Source organism: Sorex araneus, chromosome X, assembly GCF_027595985.1.
Source record: "Sorex araneus isolate mSorAra2 chromosome X, mSorAra2.pri, whole genome shotgun sequence".
Lineage (NCBI taxonomy): Eukaryota > Metazoa > Chordata > Mammalia > Eulipotyphla > Soricidae > Sorex > Sorex araneus.
Window position 1 is genome coordinate 257,382,998 of NC_073313.1, and position 15,428 is coordinate 257,398,425.

Consider the following 15,428-nt stretch of genomic DNA (forward strand, 5'->3'; position numbering starts at 1 on the left):
GAAAAAGAATCATTTGCTGTACTACCACTGCTAACATTTTACTGAATATGCTCAGGGAGAAAGGGGGAAGGAAGGAAGGAAGGAAGGAAGGAAGGAAGGAAGGAAGGAAGGAAGGAAGGAAGGAAGGAAGGAATGGAGGGAGGAAGGGAGGGAGGGAGGGAGGAAAGAAGGAAGGAAGGAAGGAAGGAAGAAAGGGAGGGAGGGAGGGAGGGAGGAAAGAAGGAAGTAGAGATTTATCACGAGCATTTAAAAGACTCTTTCTCAGGGCCCGAGCAATGATACAGTGGGGAGGGCACTTGCCTTGCACACGGCTGACCTGAGTTCCATCCCTTGCATCCCACATGGTCCCCGAGCACCACCAGGAGTAAAATCTTCAGTGCAGAGCCAGGAGTCACCCCTGAGCATCGCCAGGTGGGACCCCAAAAGCCAAAAAAGCAAAAGCAAAACCCAAACCCAAAGACTCTTTTCTCGCCTCTCCTCCACTATTTCAAAAGAAAAGGTCAGCTCTTGCTCTCGAAAATAACGTGGCCCCTTTCCGGGCCCAGAACATTCCAGAAAGGGCGCACTTACCGCACCGGAACACGGAGAGCTGGGCGAGCATGGGCACCTGGTACGACTTCCCGTCCGCCGCTGTGAACATGCGCTTCTTGGTGTTCTCCGGGGGGAAGCGCGACTTCCACAGGCCCTTGAAGTACACGGCGTTGACCAGGACGAGGCGGGTGAGCATCCCATCGATGAGGTCCGGGGACAGCACGCTGTCGATCATACCTGGAGGCCGAGACCCAGGGGAGCGGATCAGGGCGGGGGAGGGGCAGCGTCAGGAGAAGAGGGCAGGAGAAGGGAAAGCAGCCTCCTGCCCCCTCCTTCTCAAATTGCACCTTAGGTACCAGGGCTCCAAGAGTGCTTACGTTTATCGTAATAATGTGCAAAGTCACTGCACACAGCTGCCAGCAAAGTGCCGTGACCACACCCCCAAACACACACCGGGTCCCTCTGACCCCACCTTTCCCCTCTCCTCCCTTCTCCCTCCCCGTTCGTTCTATCTTTTTTTTTTAAAGTTTGTGACTTTTCATTATTATTTAAAGGTTTTATAGCCTACATTTCGGGGGTAGGGGGGGTCTGGATGGAGCGATAGCACAGTGGTTGAGCATTCGCCTTTCACGCGGCCGACCCAAGTTCGATTCCTCCGCCCCTCTCGGAGAGCCCGGCAAGCTACCGAGAGTATCAAGCCCGCACGGCAGAGCCTGGCAAGCTCCCTGTGCGTATTGGATATGCCAAAAACAGTAACAATAAGTCTTTCAATGAGAGACGTTACTGGTGCCTGCTCGAACAAATCGATGAGCAACGGGATGACAGTGACAGTGACAGTGATAGCCTACATTAAAAAAAAACCTTTAATACATGACCAGGAGGTAGTTACAGACGTACAAACTTTTGTGATTACATTTCAGTCACACAATGATTGAGTGACCATCCCTCCACCAGTGCCCATTCTCCGACACCAATGTTCCCAGTATCCCTCCCACTACCCCCACTCCATCCCCCCCACCTGCCTCTGTGGCAGGCACATTCCCTTTTACTCTCTCTCTCCTTTTGGGGTGTTATGGTTTGCAATACAGGTAGAAAATGGCCATCATATTCGGTCTCTAGTCTACTTTCAGCATGCATCTCCCATCCCGAGCGGGCCCTCCAAGCATCATTTACTTAGTGGTCCCTTCTCTATCTCAGCTGCCTTTCCCCCAGCATGTGAAGCCAACTTTCAAGCCTTGGAGCGATCCTCCTGGCCCTTATCTCTATTATCCTTGGGTGTTACTCTCCCATTCTGTTACTTTATATTCCACACAGGAGTGCAGTCCTTCTATGTCTGTCCCTCTCTCTCTCTGACTCATTTCACTTAGCGTGATACTCTCCATGTTGATCCACTTATACGCACTATTTATAATAGCCAGAATCTGAAAAAAAAAAAAAACAACCAAAAAACCCGAGTTCCCGAGAATAGATGACTGTATATGTGTACCAACGTTTCTTTAAGAAACTTTGGCACACATATACAACGGAATACTATGCAGCTGTTGGAAAAGATGAACCCCCTCTGTTCTTTTTGATTGACAGTTACAGTTTTGTGCATTTCGCTACATCCCTTAGCATCCCTGCGTGCACCTGACTCTCCATTTATGCTCCCGTGTTACTTCCCGTCACCCTACTCTCCATCCCCCCAAAACGGCACTCTCAGGTCTACACTCCAGCATCCAAGGCTTCTTCTGGAGAGTGTCCATACCCTTGACTAGTTTCTAGGCATGTACCCGTCCTCCCCAACAGGGAAAAGATCGATTAGAAAAAAACACATGCATGCCTAGGCTCATTACATTCTTAGGGCAACAGGCAGGATTTGGAGGCAACATACACGCCTAGCGACAGATGAGTGGAGATGAGGGGAAAGAGAAGTTGTGGTCTCCTTAGAGGACGAAACAAGCATGTCATTGCAGCAGAAGGAAGGGCCTGCAGTTAGAGACAGCGAGGACGGAACTGGAGGGGACGGTGCTAAGCGACAGAAGCCAGAGGCAGAGAGACAAATACAGGGGCTCGCTCGACAGAGGATAGTGTACGGCGCTTGCCTTGTGCACGGCCGACCTGGGTTCGATCTCCGGTACCCATATGGCCCCCTGAGCTCTCCTTGAGTGATCCCTGAGCGCAGAGCCAGGAGTAAACCCTGAGTGCTGGCCAGTGTGGCCCCCAAACCAGAAATCAAAGAATGACCAAGAGTAACAGTCTGCTTGCACTTACCTATGGCATTTCAAGGAGCACAGGTGTTTGTATAAACAGTCTCAAAAGAAACATTCAACCACGCTCCATGTGCTCTCTATTTTTTTAATCAATAAAATCAAAATGGAAGAGAAAGAGAAAATCAGAGAGCCAGAAGAGATTCTAGAGAAGCTCAGTTGAAGAGTTTCTCCGTCCTAACTGTGAAGAAAACTTGACGGACTTCAATGAGCCACACTCGGCGAGTCACCATGCTCCCTATTCCAAGGAATGCATGTTGTTCTTAACCAACTGGGTCCCAAACCGGAAATGAAGGGACACTTTTAGCTTAGGAGGAGAGGGGCGAGGTTCTGGGGGAAATCTCTTTATAAATGCTCATCCTGGGTCATCACAGGGCCTCCGCGCTCAGGGAGCTTTGGCACTAAAAGGGGGGCTTGGGCTGGGAGCTGACAGGACGGGATGAAAAGGGGCAAAGGAAGGAGAAGAAAAGAAAGAAAAGAGGCTTTTCTTAGAGGGAAAAAGATGTCGGTGCTCCCTCTCGTTTGTGCCAGGGCTCAAGGTCAGGGAGCGAACATGACAGTTTGAGTTTCAGATACTTTTAGGTCTGGAAGCACCTGTGCTCAAGTGCCAGGTTCAGGGCTTGGAGAGAGCACTGGAGAGGAGAGGCTGACCCAGCTCCATCCCTGGCGTGGCCCCTGAGCATCACCAGGCATCACCCCTGAGCACAGTCAGGACTAGCACATGAGAAGGTGTGGCCCAAGCCTCCTCCACAAACTTTAAGTGAGAGTTCAAGAGGGATCTCTCGTCCCTTCAGTTCATGAAGGTTTCGGCCGACATATGTGTGGAAAAAAAAAAAAAGGTCACATGCAATATAAGTGCAAGTTGGATTGCTTAAAGTGCTAACAGAAAAACCAGGGAAACAACAGAACAGGTAAAGTGCTTGCATTGCTTTGCACACAGCTGGCCTGAGTTGAAGCCCCGGCAGTGCAGACTGTCCCCTGCGCTGACCCAGGAGTGATCCCTGAGCACAGAGCCAGGAGTAAGGCCTGGGCACTGCTGGGTGAAGGCCAAAAACTTAAAAAAAAAAAACCAAACCAATCAAGTGCTGTCTTGGAGCTTTTCTATTTTTCCATCTCGCCATCTTTCGTGTGTTCTGTGAAGAGTCAGTTGTGGGTGTGCACGTATGTGAGCGAATGTGTGAGTGTTCAAGAGACAGCACTAGTCTGCAAAACTATTAAGCTTTCGGCCCATGTGTATGTTAAAACGATGGCACAGGCGATGGAAATGCCAGTGGGATTCTTTAAGTGGCAAGAGGAAAACCACTGTGTCCTGATGGTCCAAATTCATGAGAAGACGCCTCCAGTCCCTTTAAATGAAGCTAACGAAAGATTCTGGTGTGCCATGAACCACCATTTAAATAAGCCACAGTAAATAATAATAATAATAATAATAATAATAATAATAATAATAATAATAATAATAATAATAAGGCAGAGTCAAGAAAGTTTCCTTACTGCTCCTTACGTCCAGAAGGGGGCGCCACCGTCACCCGGCATCAGAGCCTGCAAGCCACCAACAGCAGCTATAAAGAATGAGGGTCCCACCAGCACCTCCAGGATCAGACCCCCCTGCTGCGAGAAGGGAGTTATGACTCTGTTCTGGCGACAGCCAGCTCCTGAGCGGGTCCCCCCCCAATGAATACTGTTTCTTGCCTTTGCTAGGAACATTATCCAGGCCTGCGGCTGACACACAGCTCCCCGGGCACCTCTTTCCTTCCCTACACCCCAAACGGATCTTTCCTGCTCCACGAAGCCCAGCACAGAGCCGCCCCCAGGCCCCAGGGTGCTTTATTCTAGCCCAGGATAATGCATCCGTCCCCTACTGAACCGATGGTAAGGACCCAGGGCCCCGTTGTTGGGGTTTAAATCACGGCGAGCCCCACGCTCGGCAGAGAGGGTGTCGTAAGTGTCTAAAGAAATCTCCCTGGCCTCCTCCTGCTGAAAAATAAAGCCTCTGACGGCCCCTGGTGGAAGCAAGGATATCATTAGAAGGGAGCCGTGAGGAAATGAAAGAGAGAGAGGAGGAGGAGGAGGGGAAGAATCAAATGCAGATACAGCTCTGGCTTAGGTGGGCTGGAAAGACACCAGGAGTGTTTATGTTCGTTTGTTTTGTTTTGTTTTGGGTCATACCCAGTGATGCTCAGGGGTGACCCCTTGCTCTGCACTCAGGAATTACTCCTGGCAGTGCTCAGGGGACCATATGGGATGCTGGGAACTGAACCCGGGTCGGCCGCGTGCAAGGCAAATGTCCTACCTGCTGTGCTATTGCTCCAGACCTTTTTTTTTGTTTGTTTTTCCTTTTTGGGTCACACCCGGTGATGCACAGGGGTTACTTGTGGCTCTGCACTCAGGAATTACCCTGGAGGTGCTCAGGGGACCCTATGGGATGCTGGGAACTGAACCCGGGTTGGCTGCGTGCAAGGCCAACGCCCTACCCGCTGTGCTATCGCTCCAGCCCCAACACCTGGACTCTTAAACCTGGAGTCTTGCACCAGCTCTGAACACGCCTCCCCAGGCAGTGGTGCAGCTGGATGTCACCACGGGGCCTCTGTGTGGCAGCTTTCAGATGCCTGCTGGGGATCGGCAACTGGACTGCCCTGTGACGTTTTGAGGGTCAAGCAGCTCAGGGTCACCTATGTCCCTGTACAGGGGGATTTGGGGTTTCCCTTTAGGCACCGTGTGGATGCATGCTCGGAGACCCACGAGCACTGGGTCCCGCTGCCAGGGGGTGCTGCCCATCTCGGGCGCTCTGTGTGAGGGTTGGTTGCACCGCGGAGCACTGGGATGCGAGAAGCCCAGACTCCGCGTGTGTCCAGACGCTTCCACAGCTGCCCGCTGTCGAGCTGACATGGTTTCCTGGTGGGCACCATGTCGGCGGCCGGGAGGGGCTGCCACGGCCACGAGCATCCGGCCCCTCAGCTCCCAACCGAGGGGTCTTAGGTCTCTAACGGGCTTAGAAAACGCCCCTGACATTCCCGCTGTTGGCGGGTTTCATTTCCTGTTTGCATTGTGGAGTCCAGGAAGGGAACCCCGGGAGGATCCTGCGGACAAGGACGCAAACACCCGTCAGTGTCGCCACCCCGTCCTCCTTTCCCAGGTGCTGCCAAGGGCTGCTGACATTCACGCCTGAAAATCTGCTGGTGGGCTGTCGAGGAGGACTCTGGCTCAGGCCGGGAGGGGCCCCTGCCTGCACCCTAAGGCTAAGCCCCGGGGCATTCTGAGACCGGTGTGGGGTGGGGGATAGAGCCTGGAAAGTGGGAGCTACCCCACATTTATTTATTTTCTTTTTGGTCCATACCACACAGCAGCGTGACATCTTATGGTCTACTTCTCCCTCTCGGAGAACCTGGCAAGCTACTGAGTTTCCTGCCTGCATGGGAGAGCCTGGCAAACTCCCTGTGGCATATTCATATGCCAAAACCAGTAACAATGATGGGTCCCATTCCCCTGACTCTGAAAGAGCCTCCAATGCGGCACCGTTGGAAAGGACGAGTAAAGAGAGACTGCTAAAATCTCAGGGCTCGGACGAATGGAGACTTATTGGGCCCGCTTGAGCAATTTGATGATCAACGGGATGACAGTGATACAGTGATACCCAGCAATGCTCAGGGGTTACTCCTGGCTCTGCACTCAGGAATTACTCTTTGCTCGGGTGATTGGGGGACCATATGGGATGCTGGGGACTGAACTCGGATTGGCTGCGTACAAGGCAATCGCCCAACCTGCTGTACTATCACTCTGCCCACTCCCCAAGTTTTTTGTCTTACGGTCAGCTGAATCTCAATCTGATGTTTGTCACACCCATTAGAGCTCAAGGTTCATTCCTGTCAGGTTCTGAGAATGGAACTTGGGTCGGCCCCGTGCAAGGCCAATCAATGCGCTAGCCCTGCACTCTCTCTGAGACACACGGGTCCCCCTTTATTCTTAGGACCCCAACTCCCCCCTTGCCAAGAAACTGGCTCCAAGCCAGCATCTTTAGAGGGGCTGGAGTGATGGCATAGCGGGTAGGGCATTTGCCTTGCACTCAGCCAACCCGGGTTCGATTCCCAGCATCCCATATGGTCCCCCGAGCACCACCAGGAGTAATTCCTGAGTGCAGGAGTCAGGAGTAACCCCTAAACATTGCTGGGTGTGACCCCCCAAAAAAAACCACTATCAGGCCAAGCCAGCATCCTTAGCGCCTCCTCTCCCCGCTTCCTTGCATCCTGACCCCCTCCACCTATGTGTCTGGGCTCGAGCCATCCTCATGGGGCATTTCTGCAGTTTATTTTTTATCTATCTATCTATCTATCTATCTATCTATCTATCTGTTTATTTAAAGTTCCGGGGTGGGGGTGGGGGTGGGAGGGTGGGGAGCAGGGTTTAGAAACATTTGGTTTTTATTTATTTATTTATTTATTTATTTTGCTTTTTGGGTCACACCCGGCGATGCACAGGGGTTACTCCTGGCTCTGCACTCAGGAATTACCCCTGGTGGTGCTCAGGGGACCCTATGGGATGCTGGGATTCGAACCCGGGTCGGCCGAGTTGTGCTATCGCTCCAGCCCCTATTTCTGCAGTTTAGACAGGCCGATATGACCACATGGAAGGTGCTGACTTGAGGAGGGGGGGGACGCGGGACGGGCCCCATCCCGTCCCCACGATGTGACAGAGCAGGACGGGCGAGGCGGTGGGGACGGCGCCGAGAAACATGTCCCTGGGGGGGGGGGGTCCCGGCTTCACAGGCCAAGAGATGGGAGATGCCAAAGCCGCAAGGAGCAAGGAAGCCGTGCAGAGCTGGGCGACACTGGGGCCACTCGGGGCCATGGCCAGTCAGGGAAGAAAGGCAGGGGGTGGGGTGGGGGAGGGGGCAGTGCTGGACTTCGGGGAGCAGAGTCTCCCGGGGCGTGGGGACAGGAAGAGCAACTTAGCCGGCCTTGGACCCGAGGAGTCACGCCCTGGCCCCCCCGGGACTCACCCCTGGTCTCGTTCTTGACCCAGGCGTTGACGGAGTCGCAGGCCGCGGCCGGGTCCCCGAAGTCCAGGTTGCGGACCTCGCACTGGAACACGTCCTTGTTGCGGGCCACGAAGGGCGGCTGCATCCGGAAGCCGTCCCGGACGAACACGGCGTTGGCCGTCGTCACGATGTCCTTGTTCTTCTTGGAGCTGATGGCCTTGTTGATCTTCTTCAGGTGCTTCCCCACACCTGCGGAGACAGCAGGAAGCGTCCGGTGCACCCCCAAACCCTGTTCCCCAGCAGCTCCCCAAGGCGGAGAGAGCAGGGGAAAGGCGGGGCGGGAGCCCAGCGGCTCGTCTGTGGTTTCTCCGGGATCTGGGCTGAGAATGGGCCGGGGCGGCTGTTCTAACCGTTCACAGCCTCTCAAGTCAATGTGGCATGGGGGCTGGGAGCCACCCTGGCGGGAGCGATAACACAGCGGGGAGGGCATTTGCCTTGCACACGGCTGACCCGGGTTCGAGTCCCAACATCCCCTATGGTTCCCCGAGCACCGAGACAGGAGTGACCCCCGAGCATCACTGGTGTGACCCAAAAATAAAAAAATAAAAAGGCCACTGGCTGACTGAGTTTCTTCTGAGGCTAGAGATGGGTAGGGTACCCAGAGCAAAAGTAAATAATTCGAATGAAATCAATTAGAACACTGTCATCCCGTTGCTCATGGATTTGTTCGAGCGGGCACCAGTAACGTCTCTCACTGAGAGACTTATTGTTACTGTTTTTGGCATATCCAATACGCACGGGGAGCTTGCCAGGCTCTGCCGCGTGGGCGAGATACTCTCGGTAGCTTGCCAGGCTCTCCGATAGGGGCGGAGGAATCGAACACGGGTCGGTCGAGTGAGAGGCGAAAGCCCAACCGCTGTGCTATCGCTCCAGCCCAATGAAATCAATAAATGAAATAAAATCGATTGTGCCTCCTGCCTCCAACAGGCCTCTGGAAGCCTCCACGCCCACTTCCTCCTCTCTTTCCTTCTCAGCTAGCCAAAACACTAGCTCTCCTCCTGCCAGAAATTTAAACGGATGGTCTCTATTTTGGGGGTGGGGTGGGGGAAATGAATAAAAATCAGACAGAACCGAAGACGCTGTCACATGGGGGGCCGGAGAGGTAGTGCAGTGGGCAGGGCGCTTGCCTTGCATGCGGCCGACCCAGGTGTGATCCCGGGTACCCCAGAGGGTCCCCTGATGACCGCCAGGAGAGATCCTTGAGTGCAGAGTCAGGGCTAGCCCCTGGCCATCGTCAGGTGGGTCCCCAAGCAAAATGAAGCAACAGCAGCAATGAAACTGTCACTTGCCACCATCCAGGAACCGTGTAAGTTTTCCTGGACATCCCTCTCCAAGAATTTGATTTTATGGCCACTGGAGCATCACCATCCATGACCTGCTCATCCCTGTGCCATTCGGCTCTGGAGTGGGGTGAGGAAGCAGATAAGGCGCCTGGATGATAGGTGGCCCCTGGGGTCCCAGAAAGCCGAGATCCCAGACCCTCCTGATTCCCAAGGGGTGTGTAAGTGGCCCCGTGCTCCCCCCACCAGCAGAGGGCGCTGGAGGGTTCCCTGGAGCGTTGGCCAGTCTCCTGATGCTTCAGTGCATGGAGACCTTCATGGCCCCCTCCCCTCCTCCCCTGCCCCAAAGTCCTCATCTCCAGCACAAGGACAAGGTGGCCCAGGGGCTGGACCAGTGTTTTCGAGAAGCTCGGCTGGGTGTGGCTCAGCACGGGAAGCCTCCACCCGGATCTCAGCTGCTCTTTTTTTTTTCTTCTTTTTTTTCTTTCTTTTTGGGTCACACCCGACAATGCACAAGGGTTACTCCTAGCTCTGTACTCAGGAATTACTCCTGGCGGTGCTTGGGGGACCATATGGGATGCTGGGAACTGAACCAGGGTTGGCTGCATGCAAGGCAAATGCCCTACCCACTGTGCTATCGCTCCAGCCCCTCAGCTGCTCTTTTGCAGACCCCGCTGGCGGGGCCCAGGGGCACCCAGGAAATCGTCCTGGGCTCCCTGCTTCTGCATTTTGTTTTGTTCTGGTGCCAGGCTTCCTTTGAGTCCTGTGCTCAGGCAACTAGGGGCTCCCTATGTGTGTGAGCGTGTGTGTAGTGTAAGAACAGTGAGAGTCCGAGCGTAGATGGGTGTGCGTGGGTAAGTGTGAGAGTATGCTGTGAGTGTGTAAGAGTGTGTCTGTGTGTTTCTGTGTGGGGGTGAGAATGAGAGCGTGTGAGTATATGTGTGAGTGTGCAAGAGTGCACGGGCATGTGGGTGTGAGAGTGTGCGAGTGCGTGTGTGTGCAAGAGTGTGTGGGAGAGAGAGTGCACGGGAAGTATGTGAGAGTGTGTGTGGGAGTGTGGGAGTATGTGAGAGTGCCTGTGGGTATGTGGATGTGCGAGAATGTGCAAGAGTGTGTGTGTGTGAGAGTGCGTGGGAGATATGTGAGTGTACATGAGAGAGTGTGTGGTAGGTATGTGAGCATCTGTGAGGTTACGTGAGCGTATGTGAGAGTGTGTGTGGAGTGTGTGTGTGTGTGTGAGAGAGTGTGTGGGAGATTTGTGAGCGTATATGAGAGTGTGTGGAGTGTGTGTGTGTGGAGTGTGTGTGTGTGTGTGAGTGTGTGTGGGGGTGTCAGGGTATGTGAGCGTGTGTGTGGAGTGTGTGAGAGTGTGGGGGGAGGTGTGTGAGGGTATGTGAGAGTGTGTGTAGAGTGTGTGAGTGTGTGTGTGTTTGAGAGTGTGTGTGGGAGGTGTGTGAACATATGTGAGAGTGTGTGTAGAGTGTGAGAGTGTGTGTGGAGTGTATGAGTGTGTGTGGGTGTGTGAGAGTGTGTGGGGGTGTGTGTGAGGGTATGTGAGAGTGTGTGTGTGTAACTGTGTGTGTATCTGTGAGAATGTGAGAGTCTGTGCGCGTGTGTCCACACTCCCAGCTCCCGGTGGTCCCCGTGTCCCCCACTCGGACAGTGCTCTGAGCTCACACCTCAAGCTCTCCACCTCCCTGGCTTTCAGAGAATGTTCCAGACCGCAGGTGCCTGCAGCCTCTGGGAGGTGCCCCGGAGGGAGGTGGCGCAGGCAGGAAGTTGTCATGTGTCTCTAGTTGTGTTGAAAACCCGAGGGGCCGCCTCAGAGCCCCACTGGGACCAGCGGGTCATCCTGCCTCCCAGCCCCGTGCCTGTCCCGAGAGGAGCCAGCCCCCGGCCCCCGCTGGCTTAGGGGGCGCCTCCGGGCTGCTCTTGCTTCTGGGGGCCGGAGGGGAAGCCCCCTGCCCGGGAGGCCCCGCCCCCGCCCCGCCCCTCCCTCCCCCCATCCCCGGGATCCATGGCCCGGGCGCACAGACCGTTCACGCTGTATCGCATCACCAAGGTGAGCTGCTTCTTGGTCCTGCCGTCGGCGCCCAGCTGCAGCATCCCCAGGGCGGCCGCGATCCCGTGGGGGGACACGACGATGTTGTCATGCGGCCGGGCCTTGGCGATCTGGTTGAAGATCTGGATCCCCGTGTTGGAGCCCAGCTCCTCCAGGGACAGGGGGTTGAAGTGGGCGCAGACGGAGGGCAGGGTCACCGTGGCCACCAGGAGGAAGGGAAGGTGCCACGCCATGGCTCCTTGCCGCGAGGACAACCTGAAAAGGAGGCGGAGAGAGAAATGAAATTCTGTCGTCACCTACATGGGAGGGCCCTGCTCGGCACTCTCGGAGAAATGATCTACTCCGTGTAACCGAGTCGATCATTTGCTCCTTATGCTTCTGTGTTTTCTGATCACACCAGGCGATGCTCAGGGCGTCACTCCTGGCTCTGCACTCAGGGATACTCCTAGCACTCAAGGGACCACATGAGGGGGCTGGAGCGATAGCACAGAGCGTAGGGCGCTTGCCTTGCACACGGCTGGCCCTGGTTTGATCCCCAGCATCCCATATGGTCCCCTGAGAACCAACAGGAGTGATTCCTGAGTGCAGAGCCAGGAGTAACCCCTGAACATCGCCGGGTGTGACCCCAAAAGAAAAAAAAAGTCTAATAAGGGATCACATGGGGTGCTGGGGATCGAACCTGGGTCGTCTGTGCGTAAGGCAAGTGCCCTCCCCTGTATATCTCTCTGGCTCTGCTCCTTCTGTTTTTCCAGTGGTCACTCCCATCAGATCTTAGAGGACCCAGGACCACCGTATAACTGTCACAGACTTTATGACAATATTTTTTTTTTTTTTGCAAAGAAGTGGAGCATGACCACTGTATGAAGCATTAAAAAAAAAAATGAGCCCATGAAGGAGTGATAGTACAGCGGATAGGGCGTTTGCTTTTCATGCAGTCAACCTGTGTTCGATTCCCGACATCCCATATGGTTCCCTGAGCACCGTCAGGAGTAATTCCTGAGTGCTGAGCCAGAAGTAACCCCTGAGCATCATTGGGCATGACACCAAAAAGATAAAGTAAATAAAGAAATAAATAAACACTTAAAGAAATTAAAACTTGTACCGTAGGGGCTGGAGAGATAGTGTAGCAAGTAGGGTGTTTGCGTTACACATGGCTGACTGGGTTCAACCTTTGGGATCTCATATGGTCGCCCACGCACTGCCAAGAGTAATTCCTTAATACAGAGCCAGGAGTATCACCCGGGCATCACCTAGTGTGGGCCCCAAACAAACAAAGAAACAAAAAGAGTATTATTATAGATAAAAATAAGTGATGGTGTTTATGCTGTGAAACAGAAGGGAATATGGCACTTCTGTTCTCCTGGGTCTTGGAGTGTTCCTGGTACACAGCCTTACTTTGTTATTATTTCTTGTGTGGGGACACCTCCAGTTGTGCTTAGGACTTACTCCTGGCTCTGTGCTCAGGGCCACTCCTGGTGGGGCTCTCAGGACCCTATGAGGTGACAGGGATGGAACCCAGGTTGGCTGTGTGCAGGCAAGGAAGGACCTCCCCTGGTGCAATTTCTTGGTGGCCCTTATTTCTGCTGCTGCCTCACTGGACATCAGTGAGGTGTTGGCATGGCAGAAGCCCAACCCGGAGACTGGTGCACGCCGGGCAGTTACGCCACACTTGAGCTATGTCCCCAGTCCCCATGAACGCTTTCTGACTCTGTCTTCTCCTGAGAAAACAGCGAAGACACAGATGGTGGTTAGGGGCTTGGGAAGGAGAGGAGGGGGGCTTCCACTCACTGTTCCAACCGAGGGCAGTCAGACGCTGTCCTGATCTTTACTCAGTTCTCAGAACGGCCAGCAAGACCTCGGTGCTTACTGAGTTTTTTTCTTTTTCTTTTTGAGTCACACCCAGCGATCCTCAGGGGTTACCCCTGGCTGTGCACTCAGGAATTACTCCTGGCGGTGTTCGAGGACCATATGAGATGCCGAGGATTGAGCCCGGGTAAGCCATGTGCAAGGCAAATGCCTTCCCCACTGTACTATCGCTCTGGCCCCGGTTGTTTTATTTTATTTTATTGTTTATTTATTTCGCTGACTGAGTTTCTACTGAGGACCAGCTTTGATCTGAGCTGTGGGCTTAGGACCACATTCGAAGGACCTAACTCCCTGTCCTAAGGCACTGACAAGCTAAGGGGAAACAATCAGGTCTCTCATTGAGAGACTCATTGTTACTGTTTCTGGCATATCCGATATGCACGGGTAGCTTGCCAGGCTCTGCCGTGCGGGCTTGATACTCTCGGTAGCTTGCCGGGCTCTCCGAGAGGGGCGGAGGAATTGAACTCGGGTCGGCCGCATGAAAGGTGAACGCTCAACTGCTGTGCTATCGCTCCAGCCCAACCACAAGTATATTACTTAAAAGATGACCGTAGGCACCGTGGTGATTCACAGTGGTAAGGTTCCGTGTTTCACGCGTACAATAATGTTCCAGCCCCCACCCTCCACCAGGGTCAACCTCCTTCCACCACTGCTCCAGTGTCCCCCCCACCAGCCCTCACCCCACTCCCTGCCAACCCCTCAATTCCATTGATGAGCTTTTAGGTCTCTGGATGTTGAGACCTGAGACCTAAAAAAAAACAACAACATCAAGAGACTTAAAACCAAGCTTCTGGAAGCGCACGGTTGAGACATCTTATAGCCTACTTCTCCCTCTGGGAGAACCTGGCAAGCTACTGAGAGTTTCCTGCCCACATGGGAGAGCCTGGCAAACTCCCCATGGTGTATTCATATACCAAAACCAGTAACAACGATGGGTCTCATTCCCCTGACCCTGAAAGAGCCTCCAATGCGGCATCGTTGGGAAGGACGAGTAAAGAGAGGCTGCTAAAATCTCAGGGCTAGGACGAATGGAGACGTTATTGAGACCACTAGAGAAACTTGACGATCAACAGGATGATGATGATGATGATGATGATGATGATGATGATGATGATAATGATGATGATGATGATGAGTTTTTAGGTTCTGTTGCCTTGGGGCATTTGTTACTCCCTGACGCTGTCTCTTTCTGTCCCACATAGATGAGAAGGGATCACTCTGTGTCTGTCGCTCTCCTCCTGGCCGGCTTCACTCAGCATGCAACGCTCCAGGTGACCCATCCAGGTGGCCATATGTTGCATCATTTTGTCCTCTCTCAGAGCTGGGCTGCAGCTTACATTCTTAAGGAGAAGTCACTGCTGACTCCAATCAAAGGGACAAGTTGACAGCCAGCGTGGGGCAGAGTGGTGGGCAGTCGCCAGCGGGGAGGGGACCGCCCGGCTCACAGGCGGACGCACAGTGACAAATCAGTGTGGGAAACACGCCCTTGTCTTTGATCACCGCCGCCTGAGCATCCTTCGGCCCTGACAAGCAAGCGGCAGGCGAGCTGCACGTGTGGATGGAAAAGCAAAGACTTCTGGCTGCACGTGTGGATGGAAAAGCAAAGACTTCCGGCTCCTCCCAACTGGGAAGCGGCGGCTGGGGACGGGAACGGGGGGGTCTGTCAGGTGGCTAATTCAGTTCTTCCTTTGAGCTGCAGCTAAGCTCAAGTTTGCCGACCAGGAAAAGCCGTCCTCCGGTCACCACTTTTAGTTGGGGAGGCCGGGAGCCTTGGCAGATAGAATAAGAGGGTTTCGGTGGTTTGTTTGTTGCTTTGGAGCCAGATGTGCTCAGGAACCACTCATGGCTCTGTGCTCCGGGCCGGCTCAGGGGACTGGACGCATCTGGGTGTTGCAGACCGTGTGCAAAGTGAGCGCTTACCCGATGCACTATCTCTCCCGTGAAGCGTGTGTGCCCCAGGAAGACACGGAGGCACCAGACGTTGTTGGGAGATTCTCCTCTCTCCCGTCTATGCTCTCGCACCCAGCCCAGGTCACGGCCAAGGCTCAAAAGAACCCGGGGATGTGTGGGGGTGCTGATAGGCCTGAGAGGATTCATCACCTGTCACCTTGATGAATCTTCCTTGCACCAACACGGTGGCTTATCAGGGGTGACCAAGACCGCTGACTGTCTGGTTCTGGGCCTTGGAGCCAGCATTTTGCAAGGAGAACGGAAACGCCAACTGGGGGGCAGGCTGAGCCCCTTCTCCAGGCCCACCCCCTCCACCCTAGGTGCCCCGGTGCAGCTCAGAGGCCCTCGTTCAGGGCAGTCTGCAGAGTTCGCGTGTATTGTGCAGTGAGCACTCGGGAGCCTTCCATTTCTGCAGAGAGAGCTCCGCTGTACGGGAGCAGCCAAGACATCCCGTC

The 15,428-nt window shown here is 54.2% G+C and overlaps 1 protein-coding gene across 2 annotated transcripts in view; it reads right to left on the reverse strand.

The window, feature by feature from the left end:
- The window catches only part of SERPINE2 (serpin family E member 2), a 66,334-nt gene that overhangs the window by 18,313 nt on the left and 32,593 nt on the right, over positions 1-15,428 (reverse strand). For both annotated transcript variants that reach the window (XM_055122399.1, XM_055122398.1), the window contains exons 2-4: positions 11,132-11,412; positions 7,777-8,004; positions 571-768 (exon numbers count right to left, since the gene is read on the reverse strand). In XM_055122399.1, the coding sequence (XP_054978374.1) occupies positions 571-768; positions 7,777-8,004; positions 11,132-11,390 (685 nt within the window). In that variant the 5' untranslated portion in view covers positions 11,391-11,412. The remainder of the gene's footprint in view (positions 1-570; positions 769-7,776; positions 8,005-11,131; positions 11,413-15,428) is intronic.